General features: G+C 45.4%; 1 protein-coding gene across 1 annotated transcript in view; it reads right to left on the bottom strand.

Moving 5' to 3' along the window:
• PSMD3 (proteasome 26S subunit, non-ATPase 3) overlaps positions 1-15,742 on the bottom strand; it is an 816,031-nt gene that overhangs the window by 469,391 nt on the left and 330,898 nt on the right. The window contains exon 5 of the mRNA XM_044055035.1: positions 8,721-8,911. Coding sequence (XP_043910970.1) covers positions 8,721-8,911 — 191 coding nt within the window. The remainder of the gene's footprint in view (positions 1-8,720; positions 8,912-15,742) is intronic.

The raw sequence follows: 15,742 nt of genomic DNA, 5'->3' as shown, positions 1-15,742 counted from the left end.
GAGAGTATTCCTGATCAGGAGAGGAATCAGATGAAATGGAAACCTGATCTGAAGATTCATACTCTGTATCTTGCTTTGGCCTTTTATCAGGTGGGGGATGGGAACCCATGATCAAAGTAATTAAGTCTTGGGCCATTTTGAGCATCTGTTTTTGGGGCATGGAGGCCTGTCCATGAGGCTGTCATACTTGTTTCTTTGTCTTTAAAGGTGCTTTAGTCTTTGCCTTTGAAGCTGAAGTCGTTTTAATGTATAATTGAGTAGGTCTGAAAACACCCTCAGAAGCCGATGCCTGCTCAGCGGGCTCTGGACCCATCTGAGGGAATAGTCTCCGAAGGTCCAATACCTTGAGCTTCCAGCGACTTAGTCGACTCCACGTGGGAGTCAGTAGCAGCCTGCAGGTCTAAGGTAGCGGGCATCAGGGGCTGCGAAGGCGCCTCACTGAGAACCGGCAACTGGCTTAGAAGCCTCGTCGTTGGTTTTGGACCTCGGATGCCTGCCCTTTTCTTTTTCTTTGCGTTTCTTGTAAATTCCGGTAGTCAGATGGCTAGCCATTAAATCTTCTGCCAAAATAGTGTAATGCAAAATCATACTGATGCTTAATAGTGCGTTGGTTAAATCTAGCACAAAACTGACAACTAACAACGTCGTGGTCATTGCCTAGGCAAGGAATATAGTAAGAATGAAAGTCCTTATGAGGTATTTGCTTCCCACAAGAAATACAATTATTAACTTTACCCTGACATCGGTCTGGAAAAAAAAAAAAGTTTCCCCAATGGGGTACTTAGCTTTTAATGAAGACTTTGGATCTGAAATTCGAACATGAAAATCTCAGGAGTTGGCCGACTGGCACTTGCGAACTGCTTATGCTTCGGGCACCGTGCGGCAAGAAAGACTTTAGAAAATGGCGGCTGCATCTTTTATACCCCTGGCGCACTGACGTCAGGGGAAGAGGAGACAGCAACTGACGCCGAACCTAGACTTTGGAATTCAGGCCAACTGAGGGTAGCCTGCCAGCAGGATAACCCAAGTGTAATGACTGCAACAGTGAAACACGAAGAACATCAACATAACATCTAAAGTTAGGATTACAGGCCAAAGCCCAGATTTTAAGGACTCATCTGGTGGAAGTTACTGCAACTAAGGAAAGAGTCTTCTGGGATAAAAACTTTACATCCACATTACCAGCATGCTCAAAGGAGGCCCTGCTTAAGGCTTACATAAGGAAGGGCAGATCCCAGGGAGAAAATGGGTCCCTTAAAGAAAGTCTGAGAAGAAAGATAACTTTCAGAAAGGCTTTGAATGAATTTAAGTAAACAACGACCAGATGGTCCAGACCCACATGGAAATTAGAAATGGCAGTCAGTTAAAGCTCAACAGTAGAGCTGCTAGCCCCAAACTGGAAAAAAAAAACATCTAAAACTCCAAAATGGTATCTAAAGAAGTAGAAAAGGGATCCAAACTCTCTGATATGGCCCAAATAATACATTTCTTCCACTTACACCTCTATTAACTTTTCTAGTGGAGGGATTCTGAGATGAAGAAAAGATATCCACAACTCTACCAGACAACTTAGGATCTTCTTGCCATCACTGGAAGTGGAGAAACCAAGCAATCAACTTGAGGGATTTCAGATTTGGACGAGGCTGCCCTGATGGGTGGGAAATCAGATCCCATGAAGGGTGCACTACATGAGGTCATTGTTTGGGCTAGAGAGATTACAGCTGCACTGCAACACGCTTTATTTATTTATTATATTTTTTTAAAAGAGAGAGAGGGTGCTGGGGGGTAAGCATAGACGATACCAGGGGCCAAACATGAAGCAGAGAGTCCCATGGTGACTGTCCCTTAGGAGGTATCATCAGGGCATAGCTGCTGCTGCACTTCCTGTTGTAAGGGTTGCAGCACAGCTGGCCCCAGCCACTGACAGACTGAAAGACCACTCATGAGCCATCAGAATGCTGCTGAATTTTGTCCACTAAAATTCTGAATTTCCACAGGATGTGCATTACTGCAATAAAGCAATTCAAGGACATTGATTATTGCCATACTCTCATGGCCTCTTGACAAAGGGGACAGGACCGGGTTCCCCCATGTCTGTTGATGCATCAGAAATGTCACATTGTTGGTCTGGATTAAGCTTACACCTCTAGGGAGGCAGTACTGAAAAGCCAATGCCAGCAGGACTGCTCATCTCTAAAGTGCAGATGGACCTTTGACTGCAACCAGACACCTTGGGCCACCTTCTCCTCGTAAAGTCAAACACCACACCAGGAGGGAAGCATCTGTGGTCACTGCCCCCCCCCCCCCAACTCCAACAGGAAAGTCATCTGTGGTCACTGTGGCTATAGGCTGGGAAAGAACAAATAGATGTCCTGTGGAGACATGGTCCAATGTCCGCCACCATGATGACAACAAATCTTGAAAAGACAAATGGGAAAATCCATGAAGTGAGTTTGTCACAGACCACTTGGACTGAAAGAGCCCACTGACGAACTCTCATGAGCCCACTGACGAACTCTCATGAAGAACCTGGCTAAGGGAACAAGAGAAACTGCAGCAGCCATCTGTTCAGGAAGGTAAAAACTAAATAAGCCAGTGGCTTCTGAAGCAGAAGGATCTAACTGGCATGAAGAAGGGATAACTATGAAAGAGCAATTTTGGAAATCTGTCAGTCATGTCAGACGGTAGTCTACAAACTCCAGAGCTTGAAAGTTAGATTTGTTGAAACTCAATGTAATACCCAAGAAAAGGCACAGATGAAGCAAAGAGTTCCTCGTCTGAACTAGCAATGCACTTGATGTTACCATAAGGAGACAATCATCCAGGTACAGAAAGATCCAGAATCCCTGCAGCCTGAGCCAAGCTGCTACCACTGTCATGCACTTTGCGAACACTGGGGGGGGGGGGGGTCTAGTGGTTGGGCTGTGGTGAAAGAAAAGGACAGTGCTTGGTGCGTTTGTTGAATGTAGCACAAGACAGACCGAGACGTCGTGGTCTGGGCCTAAGCAAGGAATGCAGAGGGAATGAAAATCCTTATGCGGTATTTGCTTTCCACAAGAAATACAATTATTAACTTTGTCTGACATCGGTCTGAGGCAAGAAAAGTTTCCCCAACGGGGTACTTAGCTTTCAAGAAGACTTCGGTTGCAAAATTTTCGTAATTTCAGGAGCTGGCCGACCGGCACTTGCGAACTGCTTCTGCTTCGGGCACCGCGCGGCAAGAAAAACTGAAGAAAATGGCATTGGCTGGTTCTTTTATATACCCCTGGCGCACTGACGTCAGGGAAGAAGCGACGACAACCAACGCCGGACCTAGACTTTGGAATTCGGCCGACCGAGGACCCGCCTGACGGCAGGATAACCCATCTGCTATGACTGCAGCTGTATGTACAATGAACATCATCTACATTTATGGTAAGTGTACACAACTGTACTATATTCTTCGCGTTTCACTGTTGCAGTCATCCCATTTGGGTAGATTCCCAAAGCTAAGGATGGGAGGAGGAAATTAAATAGCATTAGGACCAGCTATAAGGCCCTGCAAGACTGCAGTGGCAAAGCCAGCTCTGGATTTAGAGAAAATTGGCAAATGGTAATGCTTGGTGAAAGTATTGACAGAACTCCAGCTTCTAGGATGTCCCTGGTAGGGACACCTCTAAGAAAGGCTGTAGAGGTAGATGCCGCCCTTGTTAAATGTGGTTTTATCCCCTGTGGGATAGGTTTTTCCATGGTGCTTATAGCAGAAATTAATGCAATGGCCTATCCATTTAGAAATAGTTTGCTTTGAAATGGTCTTACCCTCTGCTCCTGCAGCAAATGCCACCAGCAGATATTCAGATTTCCTGAGAGGTTTAGTCCTGTCCAAGTAAAATCTAAGTTGTCTGTGCACATCTAAGGAGTGCAGTATATGTTCCCCTTTGTTCTGTGGATTAGAAAAGAAGGTTGGCAAATAGCCACACTGAATACTACCTTGGGCATGAAAGAGGGATTGGTCCTGAGGGATACCCTGTCCGCATGCAAGATGATGAAAGGCTACACTGCCATAAGGGCCTGTAATTCAGACACCCTTCTTGCTGAAGTGATGGCTAAAAGGAAGGCTGTTTTCCAAGAAAGGAATTTCAACTCTGCATTTGCAGCTGGCTCAAAAGGAGGTAGAGTTAAGTTTTTCCAATACAAAGTTAAGATCCTAGACTGGAGTAGGGGTCCTCCTGGGTGGTGTTAAGGTTTTGTCCCCTCTGAGGAACTGCTTGAGCAGTGGATGAGAGAAGAGGGGTGGTTCTGTGTTGTAATGAGCTGAAATGGCTGAGGCATGAATTTTGATGGAGGAAAAGGAAAGGCCCTTGTGAAGCATCTCAATTAAGTATTGAAGAATCTGAGGTAAATTGGGTGCTGCTGTGCTCATCCCCAGAGTTTGGTTCCAGGAACAGAATCTTTTCCATTTTTCAGCAGAAGATTTTCTAGTACTAGGCCTCCTTGCCTCCAGAATGACATCGAACACTTGTTTACTGAGGGATGGTAATGGAGAGGATCAGGTAATTAGCCAGGCTGCCAGGTTCAGGGTTTGAAGCTGAGGGTGCAGAATCTGGCCCTTCTGCTGGGACTGCAGGTTAGGGATCTGAGGCAGGTGCCATGGTGCCAGCAGTGACACACTGCACAAGAGGGGGTACCAGTGTTGGCGTGGCCAGTCTGGTGCAATCAGTATTGTCCTAGGATTGTCCTGTTTGATCTTTAGTAGTACCTTGGAGAGGAGAGGCAGAGGAAGAAAGGCATAAACTGATAGATTTTTCCAGGTAAAGGACAGGGCGTCCACTTTCCAAGCTTGTTTGTGGGAGTCCTTGTGCAGAATTTGTATAATTGGTAGTTCTGAGGGGAGGCAAACAGGTCTATCGCTGGGCTCCCCCATTTGTTTATCAACATGTTGAATGTCTTTGGTTCCAGTTTCCACTCGTGTGGGTCCATGAGATTTCTGCTTAGATCGTCTGCCAGTGTATTTAGCTTTCCTGGCAGGAATTGAGCCTGTAGGTGCACTTGGTAGCTCAAGGCTGTGTTCCACAGAGCCATGGCTAGGCTGCAGAGAGGGTATGAGTGGGTTACTCTCTGCTTGTTTATGTACCACATAACAGTGGTGCTGTCCATCTTTACCATTAATTGTCCTGGAAGAATGTGGTCCTTGAAGGCTGTCAGAGCATTCTGTACAGCTAACATTTCTTTTTGATTGATATGCAGGTGCATTTGACTTGGGTTCCACTTGCCCTGAATGCACCTCCCTGCCAAGTGAGCCCCCCATGCATAGTCTGATGCGTCTTGTTGTTAGGGTTTGGGGGCAGTGGTTAGAGTGAATGGCAGTCCCTTGTTTTGGTGGCAGGCCTCTGCTCACCAAAGGAACTCTAACTGTAGGCAAGGTATGATAGGAATCATTGCTTCTAGATCCTGAGAATGTTGACACCATAGTCTTTTTAGATACCACTGTAGTTTCCTCATTTGCAGTCTTGCATATGGAATTAGGAGAATGCAGGAGGCCATGAACCTCAAGGCTTGCAGTATTTGTCTTGCAGATAGCAGGGTCTTTGTGGCCATTAGTTTGAAGTAAGCTGTCAAATGAACTTGTTTCTCTGGCATGAGGAAAGCCATCTGGGAAGTTGTGTTCCAGCTTGCTCCCAGGAATACAATTTGTTGGCAGGGTACCAGATGTGATTTCTTTCTGTTTATGGTGTACCCCAGAAAAGTTAGCACTTTTTGTACAAATGCCAGATGACTCAATAGTATGTCCTGGCTTTCTGCCTGAATTGACAATCGTCCAAGTATGGGTATATTTGAATATTTCTTTGCTTGCAAAATGCAATGACTGGAGCTAGGCACTTTGTGAATACCCTGGGCGCAGTAGATAAGCCAAAGGGCAGTGCAGAGAACTGATAGTGCATAAAGCCTGCTTTGAAGCGCGTGTATCTTCTGCAAGATTCCCTTATTGGGATGTGCAGGTAGGCTTCCTTTAATTCCAGTGTTGCCGACCAGGCATCCTTGCCTAGCATAGGAAGCACCTGGTGAAGAGTTAGCATCTTGAATTTTGGAATCACCAAAAAAGTGTTTAGGATAGAGAGATCCAGGATAGGATGCCATGAGTTGTCTTTTCTGGGCACCAGAAAAAGTCTTGAGTAGAAACCTTGTCCCCTTTCCTCTTCTAGGACAGTTTGAATAGCCCTTATACTTGAGAGAGAGAGAGAACTTGCTTTTGAGCCTCTGCCCACTGATTTAGGGGTAGATCTGGCCAACCGTTTGGGGCTGGTAAAGTGTGGAAGTGGAATCTGCATCCTTGGGAAACTATTTTTAAAACCCATTTGTCATGGGTAAGGAGTTCCCAGGTTTCTGCCTGCAGAGCAATCTTTCCCCCTAAAGGAGCAGTCAGTTGAGAAGGGCTTGGAAGTTTTAAAGTTAAGTCACTGAGACAGTTTATCATAAGGGGGAGTCTTACTACTCCCTGCTTTGGAAGTGGGAGCCCCCCACTGCTTAGTCCTGTTCGTACCATGGGACTGAAGCCTGAGTGTTCTGCTGGTTCTGGGTTTGGACTGAGAAGGCCTGGAAGAGGCAGGAAAGAACCAATTCTTAGAGGGCCAATGCCTACTAAATCTTGGAGGCTGTACTTGCAGGAAATCTTTAACAGTTTGCATAGATTTAGCTTTTTCCTCCATCTTTTTAAGTACTACTACTACTACTTCTTTGTTGCCAAACAGGCGGTCCTGGTTTAAGGGAGCATACAGCAATTTAGCTTTAACATTATCTGGCAAAGACTGCTCCTTAAGCCAAGCATGCCTTCTAAGTACAGACCCAGTAACAGCAGCCCTGCAAGATGCCTCTACTGAATCAAAACCACACTGCAAAGTATGTTTTCCAACTTGTTCAGCAGAATGCATTAAATCCTGTAAATCCTTACTTTCAGCACAGCCAGGAATCAACAGCATTTTCTGTTTAAGTAATCCAATAATATGCTGCTGATATTTTAACATAGGAAAATGGCAGTTTAAGGCCCTAATGTTCAAAGTTGCAGAAGTGTATACCTTCTTACCCCATCTATCCAGTGCCCTGGAACCTCTATCAGAGGGCGTAGGATTTTTGGCAGGAGAAGCCTTAATGCCCTTGGGTCCCTGTGAAATGGTCTCAGGATCCGCAATAGGATTTTTAAAAAGGAACTTGTGAGAGTTAGGAACTCTGTAATATCTATCTGGTTTTCTGAGAGCAGGAGGTAAGGAGTCCGGGGCAAGCTAGACTCCGAAAAGGCATCATCAACAATGTCAAGTACAGGGGGGATAGCTAACGGCCTGTGTTGGGGCAGGAGTAAGAAATACCCAAGCCTCTTTTTAGAATCAGAGGAATCCTGGCTTTCCCAGCGAAAATGCTCCCTAAGAGTATGCAAGGTTGCACCAAAACAGAAATCCTATGGAGAAGCAGAAGGAATAGAGTCCTCTGCATCAGAATCCTCATAGGCAGATAAGGGTAAACCCTGGTCATCAGAGGAAACAGAAATTTCAGAATTCTGATCAGAAGAATCATAAGCAAATTCAGTCCTAGGTCTCTTAGAGGGAGAAGGGTGGCTTCCCCTGATTAAAGTAACAAGGTCTTCAGCAATTCTTATCATTTGTTTTTTAGGCATAGAGGCCTGACCATGTGGTCTGGGCGTCGGTTTTCTAGGCATGGATCGAGTTTTAGGCCTTGAAGAAGAAGATGACGTTGGTTTAATATGCAAGTTAGTAGGCCTGAATACACCCTCAGAAGCCGGTGCCTGCACAGCGGCTCCGGACCCCATCCAAGGTAGAGACATCCGCAGGTTCCACAGTTGAAGCATCTTGCGGCATACCGGACTCCAAATGGGTCTCAGTAGAGGCCTGCGAATCTGAAGTAGCGGGTATCAAGGGCTGAGAAAGCGCCTCAGAGTACCGGCGAACTGCCAACTAGCTTAGGAGAAGCATCATCGGCATCTTTGGATTTAGGCGGCCTGTCCCTGTCTTTATCTTTGTGTTTTTTCAGAATGTCACTAGTCGGATGGATTACCGAAGCAATATCTGTATAATTGAACAGAGTACCAAAATATTTATGCAAATATACAGACAACAAATAGTTTGTTGTTTAAATAAGGCACAAAACTGACAGCAAGGTACGTCGTGGTCAGGGCCTAGGCAAGGAGCACAGTACGAATGAAAATCTTTAGGAGGTATTTGCTTTCCACAAGAAATACAACTATTGACTTTTACTGACATCGGTTTAGAGCAAGAAAAAGTTTCCCCAACGGGGTACATAGCTTTAGTTGAAGACTTTGATTCTGAAACTCTAAAACGAAAATTTCAGGAGTCAGCCAACCGGCACTTGCGAACTGCTTCTGCTTCAGGCACCGCACGGCAAGAAAGACTGATGTAATGGCGTCGGCTGCATGCTTTATACCCCTGACTACCTGACGTCATGGAAGATGAGACAGTAACCGACGCAGGACCCAAGCCTTTGATAATCAGGCAGACTGAAGGCTACTGCAAGCAGATAACCCAAATGCAATGACTGCAACAGTGAAACACGAAGAACATCTGCAATATTATTCCTGTTTGCTACAGTGGATGGACCAACTTTTATCAGATCTATGGATACAACCGTGTTGAACCTGTACGAGGAACACCTAGGAAAGCAACCAGACAGAAAAGTCAGTATAACACTATTACAGCATTTCCTGCTATTCTCACCTGTATAGAAAAGGTATCTTGCCCACTCATTATTGTTTGCTTGCTCTGGAAACACTGATTTAGAGACCAACTTTTCTGCCTGATCATAAAGGTTGTAATGAAGATAGTTTCTTAAAAGGAGATTTAGAAGAGTTGCTTGACCATCAGCATCATGACGCAATGTTGCTGTTCTTAAACGGGAATGCAGAAAACTAAAGAAAATAGAACAGAAGAAAATATTTAAGACCAACAATACCAATGTCTAAATAGTTCATATTGTGTAATGCAAATATTTGGCAAGACAGTTTTATGGCACTATGATCACATATAGTACAGTTTTGTACCTACCATAAATGTAGATGTTAGAGTGTATACACTTGCTGCAGTCATTACACTTGGGTTATCCTGCCGTCAGGCGGTTCCCCAGTCGGCCTGAGTTCCAAAGTCTTGGTCTGGCATCGGTTGCTGTCGCCTCCTCCCTAACGTCAGTGCAACAGGGGTATGTAAGATGCAGCAGACGCCATTTTCTTCAGTTTTTCTTACCCCAGATGTCAGGTGCCTCTAAATAGGTAGGCAATTCCAATTGCTAATAAAAAGTACAGTTTTGTACCTACCATAAATGTAGATGTCCGAACTGGATAGCATCTGCAGTCATAACAACTGGGTTGTCCTGTCGTCAGGCAGCCCTTTGGTCGGCCGGATTCCAAAGTCTGGGTCCGGCTTCGGTTGATGTCGCACTTCACCCGACGTCATCTCTGCTGGTCTTCGGGTATAAAGGCATCAGCCGACGCCATTTTCCTCAGTGTTTCTTGCCCCAGATGCCAGTTGCCCTCTTGGAAGGCTAAATTTTGGATAAATGCCAATGTTTCCAAAAAGATAGAAGGCAAACACAAAAAATAAGCATGTATGTACATATATACAAACAAATACACCATAAGAGACTCCCCCTCCCCAGCTAGCTATTAGGAGGATAAATACCCTAGGAGTACCACAGAGGGGAAGGAGGGAGGGTAATCCCGACTGCAGATGCTATCCAGTTCGGACAACTACATTTAGGGTAGGTACAAAACTGTACTATGTCCTTCATGGATGCATCTGCAGTCATAACAACTGGGTAGAATACCATAGCCAACTAGGGGAGGAGGATGATAAAATTATGGTGTGGTTAGGATCCCTTGCAATACAGCAGTGGCAAACCCTGCTCGGGATCTAGAATATAGAGGTAAATTATAATGCTTGGCAAATGTATGCACGGAGGTCCAAGTAGCCGCCTCAATAATGTCCTTGGTTGCCACTCCTCGTAAGAAAGCTGTGGTAGTGGCTGTAGCCCTTGTAGAATGAGGCCTTATGTTCTGTGGAATTGGTTTTCCATGGAAGGAGTAACAAAATCTTATGCAATTTCCTATCCATTTGGAGATTGTCTGTTTGGAAATTGCTTTTCCTTCCCTCCCTGTTGCATAGGCTACCAAAAGCTGGTCAGTTTTTCTGTTACTTTTGGTTCTGTCCAGGTAGTAGCGTAGCTGTCTATGTACGTCCAAGGTATGCAGCATTCTTTCCCCTCTGTTTTGTGGATTGGGAAAGAAGGTAGGTAGGTGGATTGCCTGGTTTAAAGACACTCTGGATACCACCTTAGGCATAAATGTAGGATTAGTTCTCATGGACACTATCTTTATGGAAGATTAGGAAGGGTTGTACTGCCATTAAGGCCTGTAGTTCCGAAACCCTCCTTGTTGAGGTAATTGCCAGTAGGAAAGCAGTTTTCCATGATAGGTGCTGTTGCTGCTGGTTCGAACGGAGGGAGTGTCAACTTCTCTAGCACAAAGTTCAAGTCCCATGCTGGTAATGGTGGTTTCCTTGGAGGTTTTACATTCTTGATCCCTCTGAGGAACTGCCTGAGTAGAGGATGTGAAAAGACAGGTGGATCAAAGCTGTATTCTGCTGAAATAGCTGATGCATGTATCTTGATGGAGGAATAGGACAGGCCTGTATGTAGAAGCTCTGCCAAATACTCCAGAATGTTTGCAATATCTATATTCGACACATCTTTTCCTCTTTCAGTACTCCAAATGACAAACCTTTTCCATTTTCCTGCATAGTTCCTTCTTGTTGAAGGTCTGCGGGCTTCAAGGATAATGTCTTTAACCCTTTGGGAAAGATCTGGCTTAGTAGCTGCTATGTGATGTTCCAGGCAGTCAGCTGCAAAGTTTTTAGGTTTGGATGCATGATGCTGTAGTTGTTCTGGGTTAACATCAAAGGCATCAGGGTATTGACCACATTTTCTCGAGACATGCTCCTCAGCAGTGGGTACCAGTGTTGTCTTGGCCAGTTCGGAGCTATCAGGATTATCCTTGGACGTTCCTCTTTGATTTTCAGTAATACCTTGTGTATCAAGGGAAGAGGTGGAAATGCATATGCTGTCAGACCTGTCCAGCTGAAGGAAAGAGAATCCACCTTCCATGCAAGTGGGTGGAATGTCCTTGTGCAGAATTTTTTTGAGCTGGTGATTGAGAGGGGAAGCGAATAGATCTATTTGTGGCATTCCCCATTTCTTTGTGATGGTCTTGAAGATGTCTGGGTGTAGCATCCATTTGTGAGCATCCGAGGTGGTTCTGCTTAACATGTCTGCTAGGGTGTTCTCTTTTCCCGGTACAAATATTGCCTGTAACTGGATGTTGTAGCTGAGAGCCAGATTCCAAAGGTCCAAAATCATTCTGCATAGGGGGTATGAATGAATGCCTCCCTGTTTGTTGATGTACCACATGACTGTGGTGTTGTCTGTCCTTATCATCAAATGGCCTTCTTTGAGGAATGGTCTGAATTTTTGGATTGCCAGTTTTACTGCCAGCATTTCTTTTTGGTTTATGTGCAAGTGCAGCTGGTCCTGAGTCCACAATCCTTGTACGCATTTGTCCAGCATGTGCCCCCATCCTAGGTCTGAGGCGTCTGTTGTGATGGTTTGGCTTGTTCGAAACTTGTGGAAGGGTAGGCCTGGGTTTGACTGGCATGCTTGGGCCCACCAGAGGAATTCCTGTTTTAGGCATGGGATTAATGGTATTTCTGCTTCTAGGCTGTGCCTGTGTTGAGACCATAAATTATTTAGGTACCACTGTAGTTTTCTCATATGCAGTCTGGCATGTGGTACCAAGATTATGCATGATGCCATGAAGCCCAAGGCCTGCAGAACTTTTCTTGCTGTTAGTTTTTTCTGTCTTGTTAATGCCAAGAAGTAAAGAGGGAGTTCTTTTTGTTTTTCTGTAGTTAGGAATGCCATTTGTTTTACTGTGTCCAATTCAGCCAAGAATGTTCTTGTCTGGGATGGTATCAGCCTTGACTTTTGTAAGTTGACTGTGTATCCCAGGGCTTGTAGCAAGTAAATGACCCTTTGTAAATCTGTTGTCAGCTTGCATTTGTTGTCCGCTTGTAGCAGGCAGTCGTCCAGGTATGGATAAATTTGGATTCCCTGTAGTCTGCAGTGAGCGATTACTGATGCCAGGCATTTTATGAATACTCTGGGCAGTAGATAAGCCAAAGGGCAATGCTGAGAATTGATAATGCTCTGATCCTGCAAGAAATCTGAGGTATCTTCTGCAATTGGGTCGAATGGGGACGTGCAGGTATGCCTCCTTGAGATCTAGAGTTACCAGCCAACACTCCTTGCCCAGCATGGGAAGAAGTTGCTGTAGGGTCAGCATTTTGAATTTTGGGACAATGATATATGTGTTTAAGATGGACAGGTCGAGAATAGGTCTCCAACTTTTCTCTTTTCTTGGTACTAGGAAGAGTCTGGAGTAGAATCCTTTGCCCTGTTCTGTTATTGGTACTCTTTCCACAGCTCTCATCTTGGATAATTTCGTTATCTGCTGTAGAGCTTCTATCTTTTGATTTGGAGGCAGGTTTGGCATTCCTCTTTTTACTGGCAAGGTGTGGAAGTGGAACCGGTAGCCTTGGTCTATGGTTTGCAAAATCCACTTGTCTTTTGTGATATAGTGCCAATTTTTTGAAAATAAGGCTAACTTTCCGCCTAATGGTGCTGCTATTTGCTCCCTGGTAGGCGGAGTTAGAGTCAAGTCACTGTGATTGTCCTGTTGCAGTGGCAGTGGTTGTGTCTGTGCCTCTTATTACCTTGCCACTGTCGTCCTCTGTAGGCACCTCCTCTGGATTGATTTCTGCCTCTGGATCGTCTGTTTCTGCCCCTTTGGGATCTTGTGGAGTCAGGAAAGGACCAATTTTTGGCAGGCCAGTTCCTGCTAAACCTTGGGGGCTGAACCTGTAAGAAATCTTTAACTGTTTGTACAGATTTTGCCTTTTCTTCCATTTTCTTCATTACCTGCTGGGCAGGTGTACCAAATAAACTGGTCTTATCCATGGGAGCATCTAATAGCTTTGCTTTAACATGATCCGGTAAGACCTGTTCTTTCAGCCATGCATGTCTTCTTATCACTGTGCCAGTCATGGCTGATCTAAATGAAGCCTCCAGTGCATCATAGCCACATTTTAAGGAATGGTTACTAACCTGTTGTATGTTATTTACCATTTCTAATACATATTTCTTGTCTAAAGATTCATCAGAGGATACTTTCTTAGTTAACTGATCAAGCATAAACTCTTGGTATTGGATCATGTGAAATTGACAGTTTAAAGCTCTAGCGGAGAGAGTAGCAGAGGTGTAAACTTTTTTCCCCCATCTGTCTAAGGACCTGGATTCCCTTTCTGAAGGAATAGGGTTTTTTGCTGTGGTCGAGGCTACTGCCTTAGGCCCCTGGGAAATAGTTTTGGGGTTTGCCAGTGGGGCCTTGTATAGGTGGTGATGAGTGTCAGGTACCCTGTAATATCTATCAGGTTTGGCAGGGGCAGGAGGTAAAGAATCAGGAGCAGTGCAGACATCATTAAATCGTCATCCACAACAGGTAAAACAGGAGGTATAGCTAAGGGCCTATGTTGTGGTAAGTGTAGGAAGGTCCTAAGCCTTTTTCTTGAGTCTGAGAAATCTTGTCCCTGCCATTGGAATTGTTCTCTCATGGCATGCAAGGTTTCCCCAAAGGAAAATTCCTCTGGTGGAGAGGCAGCTGGAATGGATTCTTCAGCATCGGAGTCTTCATATGTGGATAAAGGGTCCTCTGGCTGTTCTGAAATGTCGGAGTCATCCGCAGAAGCCTCAGAGGACACTGGCTCGGGGGGCTCTGTCCTAGGTCTCTCTTCAGGGGGCTGAGAGGCCCTGTCTGGGTGAGATTGGGATCCCCTAATTAAGGATATTAAATCTTCTGCCAGAGTAAGCATTTGTGAACTAGAAGTGGGCCTGTGTGAGGGAGGTTTAACAGGCACTGCCTTAGCAGATTTGGCTGCTTTGGCCCTGGCAAAGGCCTTGATAGACATGGCTGCAGGGGCTCTAGCAGCACCACGTGCTGGGGTAGAGACATCCAAAGGGATGGTGTCTGATAAATCAGTAGAAACCACGGTTGTAGGCAAAATTTCTGAGGCCGATTCAGGTAAGGTAGCAGGAGCCTCAGTAGTAGCCATGGATTCGGCTGGAGATTGACCAGTTTTCTCGGTTTCGGCGAAACCGAGACACTCATGACTTGCTTCACCGTGGTTTCGGCGAAACCGCGGACGCGAGTGTCGGTCTTTTCTTGCGTTTTTAATAATTTGGGTAGTCGGAGGATCCGGCGGCATAATATACGCAAAGTCTGAGCGAAAAACTGTTCAGCAAACTCCGACCGGCCTTAGCGTTGTCGGTTGAAGGAAGCGCAGGCGAACAGGCTGCTACGTCGTGGTCTGGGCCTAAGCAAGGCAAACAGTAAGAGTGGAAATCTTTATGAGGTATGTATTTGTTTCCCACAAGTTAAACAGTTATTGACTTTTCTGACATCGGCTGAGGCAAGAAAGAGTCCCACGGGTACTTAGCTTTTAGAAGTCTTGAAGTAGTATTCGGTAGTAGTAATCTCTGGATCTGACCGACCGGCACTTGCGAACAGCTTCTGCTTGGCACGCGGCAAGAAAGACTGAGGAAAATGGCGTCGGCTGATGCCTTTATACCCGAAGACCAGCAGAGATGACGTCGGGTGAAGTGCGACATCAGCCGAAGCCGGACCCAGACTTTGGAATCCGGACGACCGAAGGGCTGCCTGACGACAGGACAACCCAGTTGTTATGACTGCAGATGCATCCATGAAGGACATCATACATAAGAAAAGCAAGCAACAACTTACAGCTACCAGCAAATACTCCCCATAGGTAGTAAAGGGTAGAAAACATAGGTACGTACTAGCCAGTAAGAGGGGAAGGAGGGAGGGTAACCTGGACTGCAGCAGTGTATACACTCTAACATCTACATTTATGGTAGGTACAAAACCGTACTATGTTCATCGTGTTACACTGCTGCAGTCATTACACTTGGGTAGAATCCCAAAGCTGAGGTAGGTTGGCTGGTACTATAAGTCATTAGGGGTGGCTATAAGGCCCTGCAGCACCGCAGTGGTGAAGCCAGCTCTGGATTTAGAGTATAGGAGTATAGAGGCAGATGGTAATGCTTGGTGAAGGTGTGTATAGAACTCCAAGTTGCTGCTTCCAAAATATCCTTGGTAGGTACTCCCCTGAGGAAGGCAGCTGAAGTGGTTGTTGCCCTGGTGGAGTGAGATCTAATGCTGCTAGGTACAGGTTTTCCATGGTATGTGTAGCAGAAACGTATGCAATGTCCTATCCATTTTGAAATAGTCTGTTTTGAAATGGCTTTTCCCTGTGCTCCTGCAGGATACGCTAACAATAATTGCTCAGATTTTCTGAAAGCTTTGGTTTTGTCCAAGTAGAAGCGTAACTGCCTGTGAATGTCCAAAGAATGCAGTAGTCTCCCCTTTATTCTGTGGTTTAGGATAAAAAGTTGGCAGGTGAACAGTTTGGTTTAGAGCCACACTGGATACCACCTTTGGCATAAACGTAGGGTTAGTTCTTAAAGACACCCTGTCCTGGTGGAAAATGAAGAAAGGTTCCGCTGCCATTAGTGCCTGTAATTCTGAAACGCTTTGTGCTGATGTTATTGACAGGAGCAG

Source organism: Protopterus annectens, chromosome 13.part0 (genome assembly GCF_019279795.1).
Source record: "Protopterus annectens isolate FY-2018-M chromosome 13.part0, PAN1.0, whole genome shotgun sequence".
In the NCBI taxonomy this organism is placed as follows: Eukaryota; Metazoa; Chordata; order Ceratodontiformes; family Protopteridae; genus Protopterus; species Protopterus annectens.
This window is presented reverse-complemented; position numbering and strand designations above follow the sequence as displayed.